The sequence below is a fragment of the Accipiter gentilis genome, chromosome 14, assembly GCF_929443795.1.
Source record: "Accipiter gentilis chromosome 14, bAccGen1.1, whole genome shotgun sequence".
Classification (NCBI taxonomy): Eukaryota; Metazoa; Chordata; class Aves; order Accipitriformes; family Accipitridae; genus Astur; species Astur gentilis.
In genome coordinates, this window is record NC_064893.1 from 2,951,755 (window position 1) to 2,974,724 (window position 22,970).

A 22,970-nucleotide genomic window follows, 5' to 3' on the forward strand; every position below is an offset into this window, starting at 1 on the left:
ACCTGATCTCCTGAATAAACTTGGTTTATTTATATAACTTACCAATGGTCGAGAATCTTCTCGTTCTAGTATCTTCTGAGTCTGATCGGCTGGGAACTTCAGCACTGTTGTTATAACTTTGGCCATTGTCTAAAAAGAAATAGGTCATCTATAAGTAACTTCAAATGCACTAAAATGCTTTGTAATATTTTAAAATGCATTTCACTTAAGAATACTGGATACTATTTTTAGTAATCTCAATGGAAAAACATAGTGAAATGAGTGAGATAAAATTACTTGTTTCACATCATATATGCGTGACATGTTATGTGAATTATATGAAAACCACAAAGGGTCTTCATTTCACATTGTCACAAACTTCAGCTGCTGTAATACGATGTAAGCTCTATGGTATCTATGCTCAAATAATTGAGTCCATTAATAAGACAGCATACTGTTATTAATACTGGTCCTATCACATTTGATCTTAACATGGCCTTTCTGAAAGGCACAGTTCGGGTGAATGGCACCTTAGTGCTTATGGATTCAACTATATTCATGTCATCCAAATATTTTGTAAAGAAACGAAACACTGAGAAAGCGGATCCAAATGTCAGATGTGGAACTCCAGTTGTGTAAATATTTTTAGGGGGTATACAGTAACCCCATATTTAAATAGCAAATTGCTTTGACATCCTCAGACAGAAGATGTAAAAATAACAAAGCTCTGCAAAATAAGCAATGATTATTTCAACTTTAAAACAGATCAGCAGGAAACTCCAAAAGGCACAAAACAAGGTCCAGGTGATTTTTACAAGAGAGGTCACAGTAAGAGGTGCAGTGCAGCTCAATCCAAAGGTGATTGCTACAAAAGCAATAACTGCTGCTCTTAAAGAATGTGGATGAGATAAGATTGCTGCTCTGAATGTCTACTGTTTATTACCAGTCTCACATGTGGAATGACAAAGGAGGCTGTAGCAACAAAGCAGCTGCAGGACAAAAGTGGCTGCAGCTAAAAGTGAGAGGTAAAGCTCTAATTTGCAACAATTGTTTCAGTATATAACTTAACTAAGGATAGAAATGAAAAGAAAGCAAAACAAACCAAGCCCTGTTGAACACTTTCAGCTGAAAAAACTTAATATTAACAGTTCTATAATTAAGAAGCACATGCCTCTACTGCAGTTCTCAGATATGTAAAGGTATGTGCTCAATGCCACAAACTAACATCACAGTCTTCCCATTTCTTTTGCCAAAATCCTCATCACAGTTATTTAGGACCAAAAGATTAGAAAGCATTGAGCTTACAATCTATTCAAACTCATTTTAACAGAGCTATCAAGAAAGCCCTCTCTTAAATTTTCTACAGGACACAATGGCATGCAAATTTTAAAGAAAAATCTACAAATACTGCAAATACTCCATGAAAGTAGATACTTATGTGCCAACTTTAAAAGGGGCTGCCTAAAACCTTCTTTCCTGAAAATGTCCATTTTGTAATTTATCACTAGCAATGACTTGAAATTCCCCAAATTTTTGAGGCCACTAGGGATATTTTGAAGCACAATTATTCAACACTATTCACAGTTGCATAGTTATAAAACAAAGTTACAAGGATTGCAGAACTTAGAACAGTATGTTCAATACAGGCTTACCTTATCGTTGTAACAGTCTATTCTACTATTAAAAACCCCTAGTAATTCTAAGTGTGTGAGTGCAGGTACATATGTTCCTCTGTGTGCATCTCTACATCCACCTATACAAAGGCCCTGAGCTTTTCCAAACATAATAGCTAGCTCTGCTATAAGAGATGATGGTTTGCATTCCCATTTCTTTCTATGGGGTTGATACATTTAAATATGTCATCTCTGAAAAAAAATAAATTATTCTACAATTATACCGATCAGTCCCCTCAATTCAAGAGCTGCTGGTCAAAGGCAGAACCTTCAAAACCAAAGTTTTCCCTTCGTTTTATACCCCTTGTTTTTCTGCAATGCACAAGAGCATGTCAAGGTGCCAGAAAAACATCTGCATAAATTTACTATCTCTGACACATATGTATTCCACTACATTCTTCCATGCACCTAGTTATCAACACACATGTTTATTACAGACATACAAAACTCAGACTGATTTTCTGGCCTCAGAACAGACTCCAAACAGCATAATGAATTTACAAGTAAAGCATCTAGGATTTCTGCAAGACTTAAGATTTAGTGTGCAGTACAGCTCGACAGTGCAACTGTTCACGTGTCCATAGAAAATATTTTATTTGACCTCACGGTGTATGCCATTTATTTCCAGGTTCAGATATTCTGAACAAAGTGCATGTTTAGAAAAAGCTGGCAACCTCATTTCATATATCCTGCCACAGAAAAGGCAAAAAATAAAGCTGGACTGGAGGGCAAGACAGTAAAATCCCTTAGCGAAGACACATGCACACCTTGGTCAAGCAGTTTACAAAGAATGTGACAGGTTACAGGTTACACATTATGACCATAATGCTTGACTCTTAGAAACTGAGCCACTATCAACCCTCAACATCTCTTATGTCTCTAGCACTATAACACAACTGATGTGTTCATTAATGTCTCTAATACAATTCCAGGATCATTTACCAGGCTGCATAAATGGCAATTCATCCTAGATAGTTTGCACAGATTCTCTTGAGGTCCTTTCAATATAGAGAAAATAACGTCTATAAAGATCACCAATTCCACTGCTGAACTACCTTTGAGACATGGCGTATGTATTTGCACTACAAAAAGAAACCTTGCACAGAGAAAGGCCACCAGAATGATCTTACAAGATAAAATTAAAAAAGATTGCCTCATCTAGTCCAGGAAAACAAAAGCTGAGAGAAAGTTATGTCTGTACCAAGGAGGTAAAGCTCAATACAGATCTTAACTCAAGGACTGCTGGGGGGAAAAAAGCGCATGTTAATACTTTACTAACACACTTAGACTATGTATTGAAAGATTTTATCAATCACATTGCCATTGCTCATGGGTTTCCAGTCAGTGTAGCAGGATGAAACCAGTTTTCAAGTAAATTTAAGATTATATGATACAATTCCTATAAGAGCAGACACTAAGCTCAGTGTCTTCTAGCAACACATCTAATGGTTGAAAGAAAACCAGCAGATGAAATCAGCTTGAAAGTACTTTCTGAAGCAAAAGTGAAGTGACTGAAGTGTCTTCATATTTAAATCAGCAAAAATGCTAGCCTTCATTTCAATTTTCCATTAGTAAATGCCAGTACAGCTATAATCTTGATCAGCTAATACGAGACTAGACAGTACCAGAAATTCTTCCCATCTTGCAATACCTCAGAACATTTACCCTCAACTAAAAATTGCTAAGCAGCAATCAAATTAGTATGAAACCATAATAGAGAAGAATATAATCACATTCAATTTTAAGAACTCTGTCTTCTCCCTTACTTATCTACATCTAACTTCCCAAAGCTAAGAATTGTAGTGCTTTGAAAATTATTTCTGCTGGTTGTTTGTTTAAATATATTTCGCCTTTCAATTGTATCAACTTTCAAACAATGCTTTCTCAAGGTATTGTCGGAATCAGATATCTATCTTTTCTGATCTAGTTTTTCTCCTTCCAATATTCATCTTTTTTTTTAGGAGCCAGTGTGCAGGCAATGTTGTAATGGTGTCTTCTGGTTAAATACAATGTAATCTCCAGGCAAATAAATACAAACACATACATACATATGTCTACAAACATATACATACATATAAATGCATACTTACATAAATTTATTATATATATTTATTCATATAGCTTTTCAAAGCACTTGAGAGAGACCTAAAGTCAATTTACTTTAGCACTGATTGTTGTTTGTTGCTGTTACTGAAGATAAACTGCAAATTTTAGTACATCACTTAAAAAGGAAAAAAAACCCCTTACAACTTTATAATCCAAAGATTTGAGGCATGTATAGTAGTGTTTTGAAGATCCATAAGAAATAGCCTTAATGAGTAAAAAAGAGGTTTCAAATTAGGTTGTCTTGATGCAAATTTGCTACGTGCATCAGCTATCTGCAATAGTCATCTACAGCTGTCTCAAAACTTGTTTGAAGCTGAAACATTGCCGACATTTTTTAGTATCTTCACTTGCCTAAATCCCTCACAATTCAAAATCATAAAATACAGTAATATATGTATTTTTCTTTAACGATTTCAGTTGTTTGTTATTGAAGTAGGAGAGCCATCCAGTGAGCCACAGGCTTATGAACAGAAGGTAACTAGTGATTCTGGGTTTTTTGGATCAGGGGTTTGTATTTTTAATAAAAAAGGAATTAATATTAAAGTGAAAAATGGGATAAAAAGAGAGAAAAAGAAGAATCCCATAAGGACAAGATGTCCTGCACAGACCAAGTTTTATTCTGCACAGAGCACAATAAGAACAAAGCTAATTAACATAGAAACCTACGTAAAACCTCTTTGCTTAAGAGTAGTCCAAGTTGAAAGCAGTGCAACAAAGAACGGAGGAACTCCAGGGAGAAAACAAAAAAAAAAAAAAAAAAAAAAAAATTCATCCACATAGCATTTATCATCCAAGAAAAATGTCTGTGTTATGACATAGCTCTTTTGAACCCAGTCAATCTCTAAGCATCACTATTGTTACAAGGTAGTAAAATTCCAGCTTAAGAATAATTTCAAAAGCTTGCAGCATACAAGCAGCCTACTGTGCAGCTTTTCACTACTTTTAAGAGTAAATTAATACTATCTAGAGAAGATATACAGATTTGGGAGCCCTAAAAAACATCTTTAAGCAACACCTAAAGAGATATTTCACTATCTTCAAAGCCACTAACAAACTATTATTTAATCCAACCGTTACTTCTCATGTCTGTGTCAACATGACATCAAAAGAACACTTTTCCTAATATCATGCATACCAGCTTTCACAGTACATTAACCTTGACTGAAAACAGGACTTTTGCTAGTAAAACCATACCTACCTATAAAGGTTTTTGTCCTCATAGGTACCTTGGTGAGACATGTGACAACCCCCATTCCCCCACCAGTCATCTTGGCACACTGACAAAGTTTAAGGTATGCATCATGCCTCTTAAGAAAAAAAGACATGAAAGCCTATCGAATCCTCTGTCAGTAATAAACAGCATGTAACGAATCACAAACACACAGCACTTCATATCTACACAGCAAAGACGTTAAACTGTATTCTAACCTGAATCACGTCACAATATACATCTTTCCATACCTTTGTCTCACGACCCATCATATATTCAAACAGCACTTTCCTCAAGTATTCAAACTCAGTAGGCTCCCCAAAGAGGGAAACATCAGTATGGTGAAGACTTCCATCTGTGTAAACAAAAGTAAAAGAATATTTACACTGACAGTCACTCATATGAATCTAAGTTTCACCAATGGTATGAAATTGGACAAGAATAAATGCTGGAATCTGCACCTGGAATGGAGTAGTGCTGCCGGACACAAGTCTAAATTGGGAGAGGAGTGGCTGGAGAGCAGCCCTGCAGAAAGGGGTCTGGGGGTGCTGGTTGACAGGAGTCTCCACAGGAGTCAGCAGTGTGTGCCCTGGCAGCCAAGAGGGCAAACCACCTCCTGGGGTGCATCAAACACAGCGGAACCAGCCGGTCAAAAGGGGTGATTACCCAGCTGTATTTAGCACTGATACAGCCTCACATTGTGCGCAGTTCTGGGCCCCACCGTTTAACAAAGGATGGGAAGACACTGGAACGTGTCCCACGGAGGGCACCAAAGCTGGTGAAGGGGCTGGAAGGCATGTCCTCTGAGGAGCAGCTGAGGACACGGGGTTTGTTTGGTTGTCATGCTGAGGAAACCTCTGATGACATGTCTACCCAGCCCTGCACTAGCAGAAGCCATTGAACACCCATAACCACATCCCAGCCTAGGCATTGGCTCTGTCATGTTGTGGGAAGGAGGCACGTGCCTTCTGGTGGGGGTGAGAGCTGTGGATCGTCTCGAGATAAGTGGACCATCCGCACAACTCTGCAGAAAGCAAGTGTGAAGTGTGGTTTTTGAAAGTCTTCTGTGTTCATCCAGTTTAGTTTGCCACAGGATGGCAACCCCCCGCATCTCTGACACTCGTGAGGCTCAGAGATCAAGGCCTCAGTCTGAAGCAGGACATGCTCCTCAACGAAAGGGTTGCAAACCTTTTGGAGGTGAGCAATACCTGTTCATTACCCCTGGGTTTTATTTTTGCTCCTTGGACTCATTTTTAGAAGCGTCTGACCCGTTTCCTGTGCAAAAACATGCTAAAACACACGAGCCTGAGAACAACAGTACTCCACCAGAGCAAAGGTCCACCTGGCCCAACACTCTGTCTCCAAGGTGGCCAACCATCCCTGTCTAAAGGAGGGCGTATGAGCCGTGCAAGTCTGCTTCCGTCAGGGTCCTGGGGGTGCTCATAGGCCTCAATGGCTGGGCCCGGCCTCCCCTGGGACCCCCACCCTGCCCGTCTCCTGCCAAGGGCCCAGGGGACATGTCTCAGCTCAGCCTGGGGCCTTCAGTCCCTGCCTGAGCCATGTTGTAGGTGTGCCCGTCCCTGCCCCTGTCTCCTGGATGGGCCTGGCACCTGCGCTGCAGAGAGCTGCTCTCCTGGATGGAGCCCTCAGACCTAGGTCAGAGCTTCTCACGCGGAACTCTGGGCACAGCACAGCATAACTGTTCTGTTCTGTTCCCTGCCATTCCCTGTGCTCACCATGAGTTGAGTAATGATGAGACTGTTATTTGCCTGAAATGCCAGGGGATATTTCAGCTCCAAAAACACTTTCAAGGACATGTATCACACAGGCTACAAGTGGAAAGAGGATTTTATTTTATTTATTACTGTGTCAGCACAGGAGATCTTGCATAGGAACTCTAATCACAAGAATTTACTAATGCCCAGACATGTAACACAAGAAAGATCCATAAAATCTAGTATTTGTATTGTTAAGAATTTTTTAAAGAGTCATAAAATGTGTATTTAATTAGCCAAAACAAATGGTTGATTCCTCCCCACCCACGTTTGAGTGCCACTGCCTATACCACTTCCCCTGGGGATACAGAAAGCTTAAGAACTCCGATATAGAGCTCATTTAACTGTATGACACAAAAACGAACATCAAACAAAATGCTGTGTGATTTTCTCATCTGAAATCACACACCAGCTCTATTATAACAAACAAAACAACGATAAGATGTCATAAAAACATTATACAGGTGTTTTAAAGAGACTAAAGTTTTTAACAAATTGTCTAAACCAAAGCATATCTTTCAAACAAATGAAAAACTTCTTAGTGATGGAAACTGTGTACTTACCTCTGTATGGTGTTCCAACTGATGTGACGTACATATTCTTCTCATAGTTTTTCAGCCGATCTTCCAGTATGTGAATCTAAATAGAAAGCAGTCAAAAAGATAAATGGTGTTCACAAGTAGTTAAAATAAGCTTAATTGAAACAGTTTTCAGCTAGACATCACCTCCTTCTGTGAAAGCAAAATACATTTGCTTTTTAAGGAAGGAAAACATTAAAAACTGTGTTATAAAAAAACTGTTCCTAAGCTACTTGAGGAAATGTGTGTACGTGTGTATATACACATAAGAATATCTATAGCAAATATTACGCATACATATGTATATAAATACATATACACACGTCTTTTATACACATAAGCATACATAAAGTGTGACAAAAATTGTACTTAACATCAAAAAAGTTTTAGTTCAGAAAAAGAAAAGATCCGTAATTTCATGACATGCATTGCTCCGTTTTTCACTGTGCAAATGTTTTCCTAATCTGTATCACAAGCATGTGGTATTTTCATTCTCAGGGGATAGAGGAGTACTTTGAAAAGTGCACAGATCTTCTGAGAGCAAGTCTGAGTCAAAACTATTTTACATGCAAATAATTTCCAGTACCTGTGTGGAGATGTTCTACATTATCACTTGAAAAGAATAAACTTTTTAACACTGCAAACAAAGTATCAAACAAGAACACTTTTTATTTGCCTGAACAGCACCCTTACCTGCTCTTTGAACTCCTGCTCTTTCAGCTTTGAATCATTGACTAGCGTTGTCTTCTGTGCAAGCTGTGCCTGAAAGAACACCCACATATGGAAATCATCAAGAAACTGCTGAACATAGATCATAGGTACCTTTTCAATAAACTTCTTTCTCCTTTTAACACACACACACACAAACTTAAGCAGTATTTCTGCTTTCAAACTGCTGTGAAATAGAATTATCTAGAGAGCAAAAATCAATAAAATTTAAGACTTACCTGAAGTTCTCTTATTGTGACCTAGAACAACAACAAAAACTTTATATTAAAATGCATGAAAAATACTGAACATATCAAGCACTGTACATGGGTAAAAAAAAAGCTCTGATACAGTGTGTTAAGTGAGGATGATAAATGTTGGAATGACCAAATCACACATATAAAGATAAGTAGTCCCATAAATAGAGTTTAACTTATTTGTATTGATAGTATATAAGGCTTATATTTAAATTCTCTCGTTTAATTCTGTAAGACAATTATCACAAATACAACTTTAAGAACCTAATATTTCCACATCTTTACAAAATGCTTACTGGAGATGAATGATAATTGAACGAGTATGAAGTATGAATGAGTATGCCAGAAAACCCTAACTACTATTAATACTATTCACAATATTGTATCTTTTTCCTTAATTCTCCAAGTTGCATTTGGAAATGTGAACATTTATCTGAAAACAGCTTCAGCTTAGGAGCTTTATGAGATCTACATCTTGCAAAGAGAGCAATGTTTATGAAGTACAGAAACAATTCTAAGCTGAAATTTCTATCTTTCAATGTTCCAACCCTAAGGAAAACAGTGATTTAGTAGTCACAGCTATAACTCAAGGTTGTATGATCGTTTTAGCATCAAATAACCTGCATGTGAAATTTTTTTATTATTATTTTTTTTTAAAATAAGGTAACCTAAACCTTAACACAGAAGCGGCACATACTACTTGTTTCTTCCTGAGCCTCTTTGGAATTGTGTTGAAAAGGAAAGCTATTCCCCATCTCTGTAGGTTCATAAGACCTGTAGATTTTCCTGCACTCTGCAAACAGAATATAGTGGAAAATCATTCCTCTATGGATCTTAAACCTCTAAGTGTAATTCTTGCTTCTGAAGAGCTCAATCATCTGACCAGACATTTATTTTCTCATGAAGAGAGACAGTTTCTGGTATTTTGACATCCCAACACTAACACTTAAGGATGCCAGTATTTGCTAACTGTTTATCACAACTGGATGAATATTGTTCAAATGTATAGTTACGCTTTATGTCTAAGTGTTACATGTGATGTTTGGCCTTGGCTGACAACATGCAGCATAGGAGGTTTTATAAGACAAACTTCTGTGACTTGGGAGACTCCAACTTTAGACAACATGTATATCAATTGCCCACAAAAACTTGCTTCCAGTCAATGGAAGACTTCTGAGCTGTTTTACTACTAGCTGAAGAAAAAAGAAAAAAACAAACAAAAAACCCAACAAAAAACCCAGAACATAAGAGAAAAATGTTACAAAGCAACAAAATAAAAAAGAAATAAGGTGAGACAAAAGATACCACAGCAGATAGAAGATGACAGAATTCATTTGAATGCACCTGTAAAATCCAGATATGGATTTGTACACTTCTGCTCAGGCATGTGGACAAGGTCCACAGGCCCTGTCCAATTTTCTCACCTAGCTCTGCAATGTTGCACACATGTGCTATTGTAGCCTTTGCAAATATATGCTATCGTACCAGGTAACAGCAAAATTACTTTCCTACAGACATATCAAGCACAGGCAATGGACAAATTAAGACAGGTAAGAATTAAGAAGAACAACTCTTTATTTTCTAAGGAGTAAAAAAGAAAACTACCTCCTGACCCCATAACAAACTGTGTCAAAGAGAGAATCCAAACCTGAAATACTGATAAAACAAAGAACTGGAAGCCCACTTACAGCACTCTAAATATTTGAGCTTCGACTGGACCAGAAGATGTACCAGGAGCTATCTGCACGTTCAATAGCATAATCTGACTATTAGAATAGTTATATTGGTTTTAGATGAAGTCACAATTGCAAATAGTATGAAATATGAAATTCATATTCAGTTAAATCAGATCTATGCAAAAGAAAGCTTATGAACAATTTGCTAAATTTGATTTTAGTTGGAATTCTCAAAATTACTCAAGAAAGCTTGATGCCTGTATGCCAGTGAATTCATGGATATTTAACTGCCTTACACTCACCAAAAAAATCCCATTCTTATTCTGCAAGCACTTTGAACCTGGATGTTTTAACTGTACTTAAGTACATACACTAACATAGAACCTGGTTTTCCTCCCCTCCAAATGAGACACCATTTATCCTTTAAAACAAAGCTATTTACCAGCAATGGAGTTCTCTCAACTGGTTTATACCCACCACAGATGGAACAACTCCTTTGAGTTTCTCCAAAGTCTGCCATGGAAACTCCAAGGAGTGGAGAACTGTGGACAAGATTCCAAAGACAGGTAAAATTAGCTGTTTATTTTGTTTATTGTAAGCAGATTCATCTTCATGTAAAGATGGAGTATTTGCAACTCCAAGTATTTTACAGCTCTATGCTACCATCGCAAATCTGCACGATGCATTTCTGGGAAGAATTGAGAAATACATGAAATACCATTGCTGGTATATAGATTTGATATGACTTTTGTGTCCTATCAGTGAATATGTAACCCTGAAGATGCATGTATAATATGATGCTAAACGACTGCCTGTATTTATAGCAGGCTTCTATACCAAATTAAGTAGTGAAACAGTTAACAAAGAAGTCCTAGAGATAAAGTACTCCTCGTGCTTTTCAGAACCATGTTTTAAGGTTTACGAGTCTTTTAAAGAATCTTCCTCCAGATAACAAGGTTAAGAAAGATTATCATCCATGGGTGGACAAGGGTTGATTAAGAAGGCAAGGCAGTCTGATACAAATACTTCTGCTTTCCTGTGATGAAAACACTACTCATGTCATGGAATAGTTAATAAAAACAATATGAAGGGTGTTGTAAGCAAGTGCAAGGCAGAAGGGACAAACATTAGGACAGTGAGGTAATTTATACTGTAAGTTTGTGGCATCAAATAAATATATTTAGTATGCCCATTGCTGCCTGTTGTCAAAATTAAAAATTTAAAAATAAGATTAACATGAATTCTCATCAATGACTCAACACATCATACACTTTTCCTCTTCTCAGTATAATAGTAACTAGTAACATTTTCGTCAAATAATTCCTCAAACTATAATGTGGTCTCAGAAAGACAAAAGCATGCACTCAGTCTTCTTTCAGTGAAGACCCCTCAGTCCATAATTTATATATTCAAGGCACTATTCCAGAGCCCTTTGGAATTTGGATTTAAAAAAAAACACAACAAAAACAAACAACAAAAAACAAACCCACCCACACTAAAAATGACCCAATGTGATTTCCTTCCCTTCTAAAGGGCTTCCAGTAAAATCAACATAAACACAGAGGGCAAAAAACCCCACCTTAATAATCACAACACAAGTGGGCTTTTTAACATGCCGTTAAAAAAAACATACCATCAAATACTGCAGATTCTAAAGAGGTTCACTTTTGAAGAAGTTAACATCTAAAAGAATAGAAACTGTATGGGAAAATGAAGACCAGATCTATAAATAAAATCCAAGTAAGAGCAAACTACATAATTTTACGAAGACTAAGCATTTCACACCTAAAGATATAAAAATAAATGTTAGTGCCAGCTCACTTTTTCACTGTTCCAACGTTCTTCTTCTGCCATCCTTTGTTTGTATTCCTTTTGCAAGCCTTCTAGCTGTGCCTGCAACTCATGAACTTTTGCTGTCATCTCTTCTTCACGAGCCTTCATAATACAAGGAAAAAAAATCACTTATACAATTAATCATCAAACCACTCAAAACCTCAACTACAGTGCACAAAGCAATCAACAAAAGAGTTATGCTATACACGGAAAAGAATATGCTTGAAATCCAGTAAAAAGGCCAGTTACACTACAGGACTACAGAAAAGAACAAGAAACAAACATAGAAGCTTAACAAGATTTTGCAGGCCTTCAACAACTAAGATTACATAGTTAGGATTACAGTTAGATTTTAAAAATTACCAAAAGAAGAGCTATTTCTATTGGGCACTAAAACAGCACTGAAGTGTAATCCAGTAAGTGTATTACTGGAGAGATTGTGCTTGCTTATATGACCTTCATGGAAGGGACACATGATACAGAGTTACTTCTTATACTCTGGAAGTGACAAGGACTTAAATCCTTTCCTCATTCACTCTTACAAAGATGTTCCTAAAGCAGCTTTAAGCGTATTTTCAGAAACAACGACCTCCTGTTCACAAGAGTTTGGAGGGCATTGTGCAGTGTGGAGGAAAGAAGTAGTGCAAGAATGGTAGGGGGGAAATGAACTTTTCCTGTATGTTTTATGACTGTGAAGAGTACATTTATAGGAGAAAAAACATTATGACCTAGCCAAGTTAATCCACTTATACGGCACTTCACAAAAATAAGTATTTTTAAAAATTGTGTCCCCTCTGGCCTCTTTGAGAGATGACATGTTAGGGAGCTTATAAAACAGCACTCAGATTCAAAGTGCATGTCTCCACTGCTGAACTAAACTAAAACTTCATTTTCACTCATGCTAACCACTCAGGGCAGTGAGCTGCCCGCTCTGCTATGCAGTAGTACTTCAGATCAGATTAGTACAATTCATCAACTGTTATCAAGAACAGAACTGCTAATAAGAGTTTTGGTCCATTCAAAATCTCAGGAGTACAAACTATACTGATACAGAATATTCACTGGAAAAGTAAGAGCAGAACTAAAGAGCTGGTCCAGGCTTAATAGATTTAGGGTATGCCATAAGTTTAAAAAAAAAAATTATTTTGTTGTAAAGCCACTTTTTAATGCGTTCCTTGCACCCTACTTAAAACACCCTCCCCACACAGCCCCTTGGCCCAAAAACCACCACCAAAAAGAAACAAAGCAAAGCGCGCTTCCCACCCCCCACCCCACCCCACCCCCCCTGCAAAACTAGTGAATGGGAAGTCACAGGATCCAACCAAGTTTTACAGCCTAGATGTTTTAAGAATATCCATCTTCAATAAAAACCTTGCTCAAACATCATGACATCCAAAGAGTGTTATTTTTTATTCATTCACCTGATTTTTCTATGCCCTCAAAAATATATCAACAATTAACCTTTTCTAAGATTTCTTAATAGCTGGTTATACTCCTCTACTTAAAAAGCCTGAACACCTGGCATATTCACTTGCTTCTATTTTCCCTTGTTTGTTTTTGGGTTGGGTTGTGGATTTTTGGGGGGTGGGGAGTGGGTGGGGTGTGCGCTTTGTGGTTTTTTGCTGTTTTTTGAGGGTTTTTTACATCAAGAATTATAGAATCTTACAATTTCTAGACTACTGTTCACCAAAATTAATCAAAATTGCATGCACATCATTCTTAGTCATAGAAGGTAGCTGAAATACAATAAACTCAACTCAAAATGATGAGTGACACTTCTGTAAAAGGGACATACCTGTGAGCCATTATTTTTATAAACCCCTGAATAGAGATTATAATTTAAAATTTGAAATAATTAGAGATCACATGGGGTTCCAACATGCTACAGAATCTGTATTTATAATAAGAACTTATCATTCTAAGCAGCATCTGGCATACTCGGAAAATAAATTGCATGCTCTTTGGATTTAATTACAGTTATATACTAAGACTTCAATAAAGTCATAATTTCCCAATCTTAACTACAAGGCCTATCCTGTATTCACATGGGAAGCATTAGGACAAATGAAAGAATACACACCTGCAGTTAGATATTTTATTTTTAGCTCATAGATAGGCTTAAAATAAGCTAGCTGGAGCACAACATTCAATTTTTCTTTAATTATATACTTTAGTTGAAGAAAAAAAATACTTGGGTCTCAAACTACAGGCTATGCTGATTTACAGATCCTTTAATTAGGGAGAATTTCATGAAAACTTATGTGATAAAAGTATTTATGAAAGATAAGAAGACACCAGATAAAGCAAGAGAATTACCAGGGAAGCACTTCACAAATAAATCATATTAACAGACTGAATGATTCCTGCTCATCTTTAATGATATATACTCAAATCAAGTTAGACTAATTTTTAGCATCATTAACCATGTTTAAAATGCAACTAAAAGCTACAAAGTTATATGAGCAAAATTCATTCTTGCAATTGGCATTATTTTTGCTTCCTCTTCTTACCATTTATGACAGAGACAAACCTCTCTGCATAAATATTGTGGTGTGAAATTTCTCAACCCTATCATGAGCCAAGTCAGGTGTAAGTGGAGTAATAACTGGTAACATTAGGCTAAACTGAGAAAACCTATACATCTGCTAATGCATATGTTCCTATTTCTACCAGAAATCCCAATGAATATGACATACCTAATTTAACATAAATATTTCTTAACTTTTGAGATGCTTGCAGTACTTTTTCAGGAAAAAAGGTAACAAATTCTCTAAACTTTTTTTTTCCTTCCCTAAAATAATAGAAATAAAACACTCACACATATACCATTACCTAAAAAAGAAACATGTACTCTGAAATTTAAAATACCAAACTACAGCTTATTGCAGTTCCAGGCAACTGTCATTACCATCATCAATGAGATGAAAAAAATAACAACAGTGTTCATGTCCTCCAATTGCACAGAAGTCAAATTAGCCTAAACCTTCAATATGATACATTAAATACAGCATGCATGTTTCTGACATACGTACAGAAAACAGAGAGGAATTACATCTGCATGACTTCAAATCACAGACCTATTTGGGCCTGTAAAGTAAGTACCTAAATGGCAACACAACACACATTCAGGTAAGAGAAATATAAATCCTCCAGAAATGTAGAATTTAGACCTGTGGTACAAAACTCAAAAATCTCTATTGTTTTGTATCATGCAATTTTTCTAAATTAGGACACAAAAGAAGGGGAGTCTAAATTTAAAACCCTGCCATCTCCATCCAACTTGCCAGAAGTTAAAAAATCAGAGCGGAACACACCAACCTGCCTACAAGATTGAAATCTGTAGTATTAAACACTCAGTCATGCTCAGTACATAGTTCTTTGGGCTGATAACTGAGCATAAACAAATAGAAGTTCACTTACAGTTATTACTACTGGCTCTATTCAAGGGACATTCTTTATTATATTACTTGTGCAAACAGGACTAAGATTAGCAAAATTAAAGCCTGCATCCCAATATGATGTACTGTCTAGCACTGAAAACCATTTAATGTTTTGTTGCCATACATGTGGGGCTGGGACAATTTACTTTGCTATGACAGGAGGCATCCAGGGAAGGTAAAGTATCTTTAGACTGAAGTTGGCTTCTAACTTCTGGTTGAAACATCACTGGACCACAACTATGTCTATCTGCAAATATCATGCAGACAAACTGTTCATTTACAAATAAAAATGAAAGCTTTACTAGCAGAAAAACTATGCAAACAGACTGCACCCTGCATAGAACTGAACCTGACTTTAAGGGCTGTGGTACCAATCTGGACAGAGCATCAGAGAAAGGAGCTAGAGAGTGAAGCCAACTCATAAACACTGTGTTTAAATCCTTAAAAGAAACAGCACATCACCACCACAACTCTAGCAAAACTTAATTTAAGTCACTCACTTTCCTCATTTCAATCTAGAACACAAACTGCTCAAGGACATAAGGACCTAACCTTATGATTTTTTTTGAATTAGCAGACCTGGGACTTAATTTTTTGTGTTCTTTCATGTTCATAAAACACAGAAACAAACATTTTAATTGCAAGCTAGGTCACCACAACATCAAGTATAATTCAAGCAGTAAGATCTTTACTAGAAAGAGTTATAGTTTTTCTGTCTAGTTGTGCAATGAAAAAAGGGGAAGAGTTATTTTGAGATCTATGTACTCATATCACTTTTCAGAAAGATACCTCAAGGATTTCTTCGTATTTTTTCACAGTTCTTTTTAGATCATCATCTTTTTCAGCAATTTTTTTATGCAACTGTGTTGTCTCTATGTGATGATTTTCTATCAATTCAGTTTCCACCTCCTGGGCTTTACCTATTAAAAAAAAAGCATAATTATTTTGTTAAATTATGTCAAAACAGTATTAAAAAAAAAGTTTAAAGTCAACTGTAGAAGGCATCTATAAGGAAAACTTGTCAAGAAACCTCATTTTTCCACACTGTCAGTGATAATTATGTCACTTGATCCTAGTATGTATGAAGTTTGTTGTCTGCAGTTCGGTATCCAGAGTAATTTTTTCTACCTGATGCTGGAACTTTTCTCTAAAAGTTAAGATTACAACCAATATTTATCAACTAATTCTACCTCCTACTCTATCTAGAAAAGCAATTGAAACATCTGGAGATCTTCAGAAATTCCTCACTTGTAAAGGTACTTACAGTAACTGTGGAGTCAATAGATACTTTCTTTTGCTCACTTCTCTAACCTCCAGTAACTGTGGAGTCAAAAAAATACTTTCTTTTTGCTCACTTCTCTATCCTCCAACTTACACTATGGTGGCAAAAGACGGACAGAGAAGAGAAGCTGAAATATGTTGTACTGTAGCTATAACTACACGGTATAGCAATCAGACATCATATCCAGTTGGCATCTGTTAGTAGTTACAATGAATGAAGTCTGCAAGACACAGCTAAGAAAATGCAATTCTGGTTCCCAGATGGATCCAAGTTTCTATATAAAGCACCCTTCGGTGCCATATATTCAACAATGGAGTGTTAAAGGTTTTGTAATGCTGAAGCCAAAGTAGTATTACAATGAAAACTTACCAATGTGCTTTCACCTCCGAAACCTTAGTCTCCTTTTTTTTCTTTTGTACATGTGATAAAAAGATAGGTACCTATGGCTATCATGGGTAACTCTTGCCATGACAGATGCAGACAGAGTGCTAGATCAAAGATCCATCCTGCAGCATAAGGAAGAACAGCTACATATGTGTTTTCCTAATTGTGCTACAATTAACATTTATATGTTACTTCCTGAGCAGAAGTTCTTTCCCCGAGTTCTCTAGGCAGTCAAAAAACACATGTTGTCTTTATCAGAGTCCCAGGTAAAATCCCTTCTTCAGAGCATCTGAAAATTCAGTTTTCTGGCTATGTTACCGATCACAGCTATATTAGTATTTCACTTACTGATAGTCTCTTTTACTGCTGTTTCCAATTCTCTTTCTTTTTGAGCCAGCTGAGTATTGAACTCTCTCATTAACTGCTTTAAGGTGGAGTTGTGCTTTAACTCTATGTCTTCTTGCTCACATCTGCACAAAAAAAAAAATACAGTGAGGAAATAAAATGTTTAAAGAGAGTGTGAGAACGGTTTAGCAAGGTAGGAGATCTCATAATTTCTCCAAAACTATTTTAGAATGGGATGGTTTTGTATTCTACAAGTTCTATGGGATTCAGGGAGGCTTTTTGTTCCCCTCCTACTGAACTGATCTGAAAGGCATAGTGTTTCATTTAAAAAACAACCCAGAATTGAACTTTTCCAGAAGATACGGAGCTTTTGCTGAGGAAGATGAAGAACTGGAAGTAAAGAATGTGCTGCATAAAAGTAGAATTTTTAGGGAATTCCTTGCTTGAGAAATGATTGGAGTGCTAAGCAGTATACCACATTTTTGTGTAGTACATATGAACAATTCTTGAAATCATTTGAACATGAAGCTTTCAATACTAAGTTTATTAAAACTTTATTTCCTGTTTGAGGAAAACAGAACTATATTTTACATTCTGGCAATGCTGAAAATGACCATCACTAAAACAAATCAAAAGTAGTATTAGTTTGCCAAAAGACAAACCACTTTTTAAACTGATGACTCAAATAGTGTTTTATGTGTTCATGAAGTGCTACTTTCAAGTAGTTCTTTTCTTGCTGTTCCTCTAGTCTATTTAGACAAATGGCAGAAAAATACCAGTCAATATTTCATTGTTACAAACTGAGCTTTAGAAAAGTATTCTTGGTGTTTTAGTGGTTAAAGATAAAGCAAAGAAATGGTAACAAGACCAGCAACAAAGAATTTACCTGATCTTCTGCTCCATTTCTTCTAGGGACTCCTTCTTTACTATGTCAAGTTCCTGCTGATGTTCTTTTCGCAGAGTACGTAAGTCTTTTTGAAGATTATTCACTTCTTTGCGTAGTTTCTGTTTCTCCCTTTCAGTCTCTTCCAGTTTAGTCTGCAAGTCTTTCTGCTGGTTTTGCATATCACCTAGTAACTTCTGCAGCTCCAAACCAGATTTAGCTTTTTCTTCAGCATTTTCCTCAAAGGCTTTCAGGCTTTCATTTCTTTCATCCAACTGTTGCTGTAAACTTTTAAGCTTTTCTTCATATCTCAAACTCCTATCTTCCATCTCAATCTTATGTACTTCATTTTCCTTCACTATATTATTTTCCAACTCTTTTATCTTCTGTTCTAAAGACTGACTGACTACCTCCTTTTCCTGCAATTTTTTCTGGAAATCTCCAATTACATTCTCCATATCAAGATGTTTTTGTTCTTTAGCTTTTAATTCTTCCCTACTGCTTGCTAAATCACCACCACAACGAGCATGCTCATCCACTAACAATAAGTATTTTTTGGTTTGTTCCTCAAGTTCCTTCCTGAGGCTTTCAGTCCTACTCTGCTCCTCCTGATGGCTCTTCTCAACACATTCTAGCTTTTTAAGGAGTTCATCCTGTTTCTTTTGCAGTTCTAGATGAGAGTCATTAGTCTCTCGTTGTTCCTTTTCATATTTTTGCAACAAGTCATCTTTTTCAGTTAAGCCCTTCTGTAACATGTGCATTTTCTCTTCATATGTCTGTTGGACACTCTCAAGCATTTTATTTTTTTCTTGTTCTACAGCAGCTTTTATACTCTCTACTTTTTGCAGCATTTCTTTCTCTAATTCTGTGGAATCTCTCGTTGACTTTATTTTTTCTTTTAAGGACTCAATTTTGGCCTCTCTCTCCTGCACTTTTTGTTCCAAGTCTCTTAACTGATTTTCTCTATCTTGCTTACATTGCTGCTCCTTTTCTTCCATCTGAGACATTAATTGCTTTTTAATAGAACCTATTTTTTGCTCTGCCTTCTTTTTCAGATCTGCCAGCTTAGTGCTGTTCTCTGCATTCAGTCTCTCTTCTATTTCTCTCAGTTCTTCCTCTTTGCTTTTAAGTATCGATGACTTCATTTGATCAAATTCCCTCTCCCTTGCTTCAAATTCAGCTTTCAGTGAACCTATTTGCTTCTCAAGATTAAGCACTTTTTCTTCAGCCTCCTTAAATCTATTGTCCTTTTCAAAAGCCACCTTTTCTGCCTGCTGGAGTTGCCAAGCTATCTCTTTTTGCTCTGTCTCTTTTTGTTCATTATACTTTTTAAGTTCCTCCACCAAGGAATCATTTTCTGAAGTTTTCTGAGCAATGTGCTCTTCTAGTTCAGCAATTCTTGCTGCCTGGTTTTTTAACTTTGCCGTTAACTCATTTTCTTCCTTTTCCCTCCTGTTTTGCTTTTGTTCCAATTCACTTTTTAAACTATCGAGACTCTTGCTTTGTTTAGCCAGCTGTTCCTTCAGTTTATTTAGCTCTTCATCTTTTCGATTGGCTTCAGTATTGCTTAATTCAAGTTTGCTCTGCAAATCTTTAATAGTATCATGATTTTGTGTAAACCTGGTTTGTGCTTTCATCTTCCACTCTGACAGCTTGGCCGTGCAATGATCTACCTGCTCAAGAGCTGATGCTTTTTCTTGACTCAGCATCTCAACTCTGGACGATAACTCCTGTACCTGGTTTAACAACTGCAACCGATCCTCTTGATGTTGCTTGCTTAACAGAGACATGGCTGCTTCCTTCTCCGTTAAACTTATCGTGCTTTCAAGTCTAACATTAAGGTCATTAATTGTTTTGTTGAGAACAGAGATCTCAGATTCTTTTTCCTGGAGTTCCTCCCTCATTGAGGTGACAGCATTGATATTTTCAGATAACTCTTTCCTCAGCTGTGTTATGCACGTTTCTTTTTCTGATGCTGCTTGCTGCTGATGCCCTCCCTCTTTCTGCAGTTGTTCCTTTTCTGTTACAAGTCCTTCGATGTCAGCTCTCATGGACATAATTAAATTGTCCTTCTCTTGCAGCTGTTGCATTGACTTTTGCAAAGAAGTGCTTACAGCAGAATGATGCTCTGTTACTTCTCTAAGCTGAGCTTCTAGTTCAGGAATCTTACTCGTCTTAATTAATACTGCTTCTTTAACTTTCGCAGTTCGGCGCTCGCAATCTGCAATTTTGCATGTTACTATGTCGATTTTTTCATTGCATTTTTCAATTAATTCATTGCTTTTTGTTTGCAGTAAAGCTTCAGCATTCTTCCAGTAAGCATCTAACTGGGCTGCAAGTTCTCCTGACTGCCTTTTAAACTCAGTTTCTTTTAACTGAATTGCCTCTATTTTTTTCTCATAATTTTCATGATCTTTATACTGAGAAGACTGCACAGTTTGGAGCTTCTCTTCAAATGTTTTCAGTGTATCAGCTAGCTCAGTAATTTTGGCTTTGTCCTTTTCTTCAACTGCTTTCTGTTTACTGAGCTGCTCCTGAAGTCCTGACTGCTCTTTCAGGGACTGATTAAGATCACTTTCCAATTTTTTCAACTGTGTTTTCAGGTCACTTTCCCTATCTGACAAAGCGTTCACCTTAGCCACTGACTGCCTTAGTTGTTCTTGCAGTTCCTTCAGGAACTCCTCCCTTTTCACCTGTTCTTCCTTCAGTTGGGTTATTTCCATTCTGGAGCCTTCCTTCTCAGCACTAAAGGTGGCAAGTTCCTGTTTCAGGTCTCCAACTTCCTGCTCTTTCACTTGCAGTTCCATTTCATGTTTTTCCTGGAGCTCTTCAACCTGCTGATTGAGTTTCTTTTCCCAGCTCTGGGTAGTTTCTTCCAGCTCCTTCCTATGAGCTTCAGCAAGACTCTCTAGTTGCTCTTTCTGATTGGATTCCAGTTTTGACACAGCATCATTGATTCCAGCTGAGCTGGCATGTGCCATTTCCAACATTTTAGCATTGAATTCGCTCTCTTTCTGACTGAACTCCAACTGCTTGTTTTCAAGCTCTTTCTTTAGTTTAGCTTCCTGCTCAGCAAGTTTCTTTTTGAAAGCTTCCTGCACATCTTTTGATTTCTGTTTAATTTTCTCCATTTTGTTCTCCTGACGTTTCAGTTTACTTTCATACTCTCCTTGTAAAGCACTAATTCTCTCCTCTGCAGCTAACAGTTTCTGTTTAAGCTCTTCCACTTGCTTGTTCTGTACCTTCATGTGTTCAATTTCATTGTCCTTCTCGGTTAGACTTCTCTTTGTTTCATCAGCCTCTCTTTGTAGATCCTTCAGTTGACATTCATATTGTTGTGTTAGAGAGGTTACTTTTTGTGTATTTTCATTGCTTTGCTCTTGCAAATGCTGCTTCAGGTCACGTACTTGAGAGATGTACACCTCTAACTCATTCTTGACTTCATTCAGCTGGGATTCAGTTCTTTGGAGCTGCTCACCAAGTTGCAATTTTTCACCTTCAAGATCTGTCAGCTTTTGCTGCAGCTTTGCTGATTCCTCTTCATAAATCTTTGCCTGCTCATTAGAAGTACTCTGATGAGACTCTGAAAGCTCCTCTAGCTTTGTGGACACTTGGACAAGTTCAGCTTCAGATCTTTCTGCAGAGTCCTTTAGTTTCTGTTCACGTGCTTTTAGTTCCTCCATATGTCTGTCTTTCTCCTCCAATGATTGCTTGAGTTTGTTGAGTTCCTCTTTGAGTACCTTCTCAACACCTTGAATGGACATTTCATGCTGTTTTAACATCATTTCAACCTCTTCGTTGTGCCGTTTCCTCTCTTCTTCCAACTTTCCTTCCAATTCTTGCTTTGTTTCACACACTTTACTACTCAATTCTGAGAGCTCTTGTTCTAAATCCTGACGTATTTTTAGTGCTTCTGATAGCTCAGAAGACAGTGCTTCTAATTCTGTTTGTTTCACATCAAGTTTTTCTAATGTTTTTTCATTCATCTCTTCAATGTGTGCACGGAAAACTGTTTCTTTCTCTTTCAAAATTGTATCTATCTCTTGTTCTTGTTTCTCTCTCATTTTTTCCATTTCAGTTTCTTGTTGTTGCTTTAAGATTTGAAGTTTTTCTGTCCAAAGCTTTTCCTGCTGCTGTTTCATGTTCTCCAATTCTTTCTTGTGTTTTTCAACTATATCATTGATTTCCTTATTGTGCTGCTTTTTTTCAGACTCCATCAGAATACTTAATTCCTCTGATTGCTTTCTGTCATCTTGCGAATACTTTGCAAGAGAGCTTTCTAGTTCAAGAATCCTCTGTTAGAGAATACAGTTTTATAAAGAATATGAATACTCAAAAGTTAACAAGTTGATTAAATTCTAAAAAAATCTCACCAGGTTCACATAACCACAAATCACTTATTCCCTTATTTTTAGTTAATATCAACTTTTTATATAGCCTTTTGTTCATCTAGTTTGTCCTCAACTTTGCTTCCATTATGGTGAGTTAGTTATGTAATAAAATTTTTCTATTTCACTCCAGTGAAAATAGTAAAATTCTTTCCAAGTTCTTATTGTATCTAATTAAAAAAAATAATTCACATGATATCTATGAGAGACATGTTCACATTTTCTTATTAACCTAAAGCACCAATACATAGGATGAAACATATCAGGAGTCTACACAAGTATTACGGAGCTTTGTACATATTTACTGATTTATCTTTATTCCACCACTCATAGAAATGCTACTGTAAAGTTAAAATGCTTCTATAGGCAAAACTTCCAAACTAATATTTGGGAGTGGTGGAATAATGTACAAACTTGCATCAGCAGATAATATAATCTTACCCATTATGGAAA

At 36.7% G+C, this 22,970-nt stretch overlaps 1 protein-coding gene across 8 annotated transcripts in view; it reads right to left on the bottom strand.

Annotated features, from left to right (window-relative positions):
* Nucleotides 1-22,970, bottom strand: part of GOLGA4 (golgin A4) — a 69,767-nt gene that overhangs the window by 5,417 nt on the left and 41,380 nt on the right. For 7 of the 8 annotated variants that reach the window (XM_049816529.1, XM_049816525.1, XM_049816524.1 and 4 more), the window contains 9 exons: nucleotides 18,133-22,424; nucleotides 17,250-17,371; nucleotides 16,025-16,155; nucleotides 11,784-11,897; nucleotides 8,269-8,289; nucleotides 8,015-8,083; nucleotides 7,307-7,382; nucleotides 5,220-5,323; nucleotides 43-129 (listed from right to left, as the gene is read on the bottom strand). In XM_049816529.1, the coding sequence (XP_049672486.1) occupies nucleotides 43-129; nucleotides 5,220-5,323; nucleotides 7,307-7,382; nucleotides 8,015-8,083; nucleotides 8,269-8,289; nucleotides 11,784-11,897; nucleotides 16,025-16,155; nucleotides 17,250-17,371; nucleotides 18,133-22,424 (5,016 nt within the window). Of the gene's footprint in view, nucleotides 1-42; nucleotides 130-5,219; nucleotides 5,324-7,306; nucleotides 7,383-8,014; nucleotides 8,084-8,268; nucleotides 8,290-9,014; nucleotides 10,505-11,783; nucleotides 11,898-16,024; nucleotides 16,156-17,249; nucleotides 17,372-18,132; nucleotides 22,425-22,970 lie in introns of those variants that run through there. The other variant, XM_049816526.1, reaches the window with a different exon arrangement.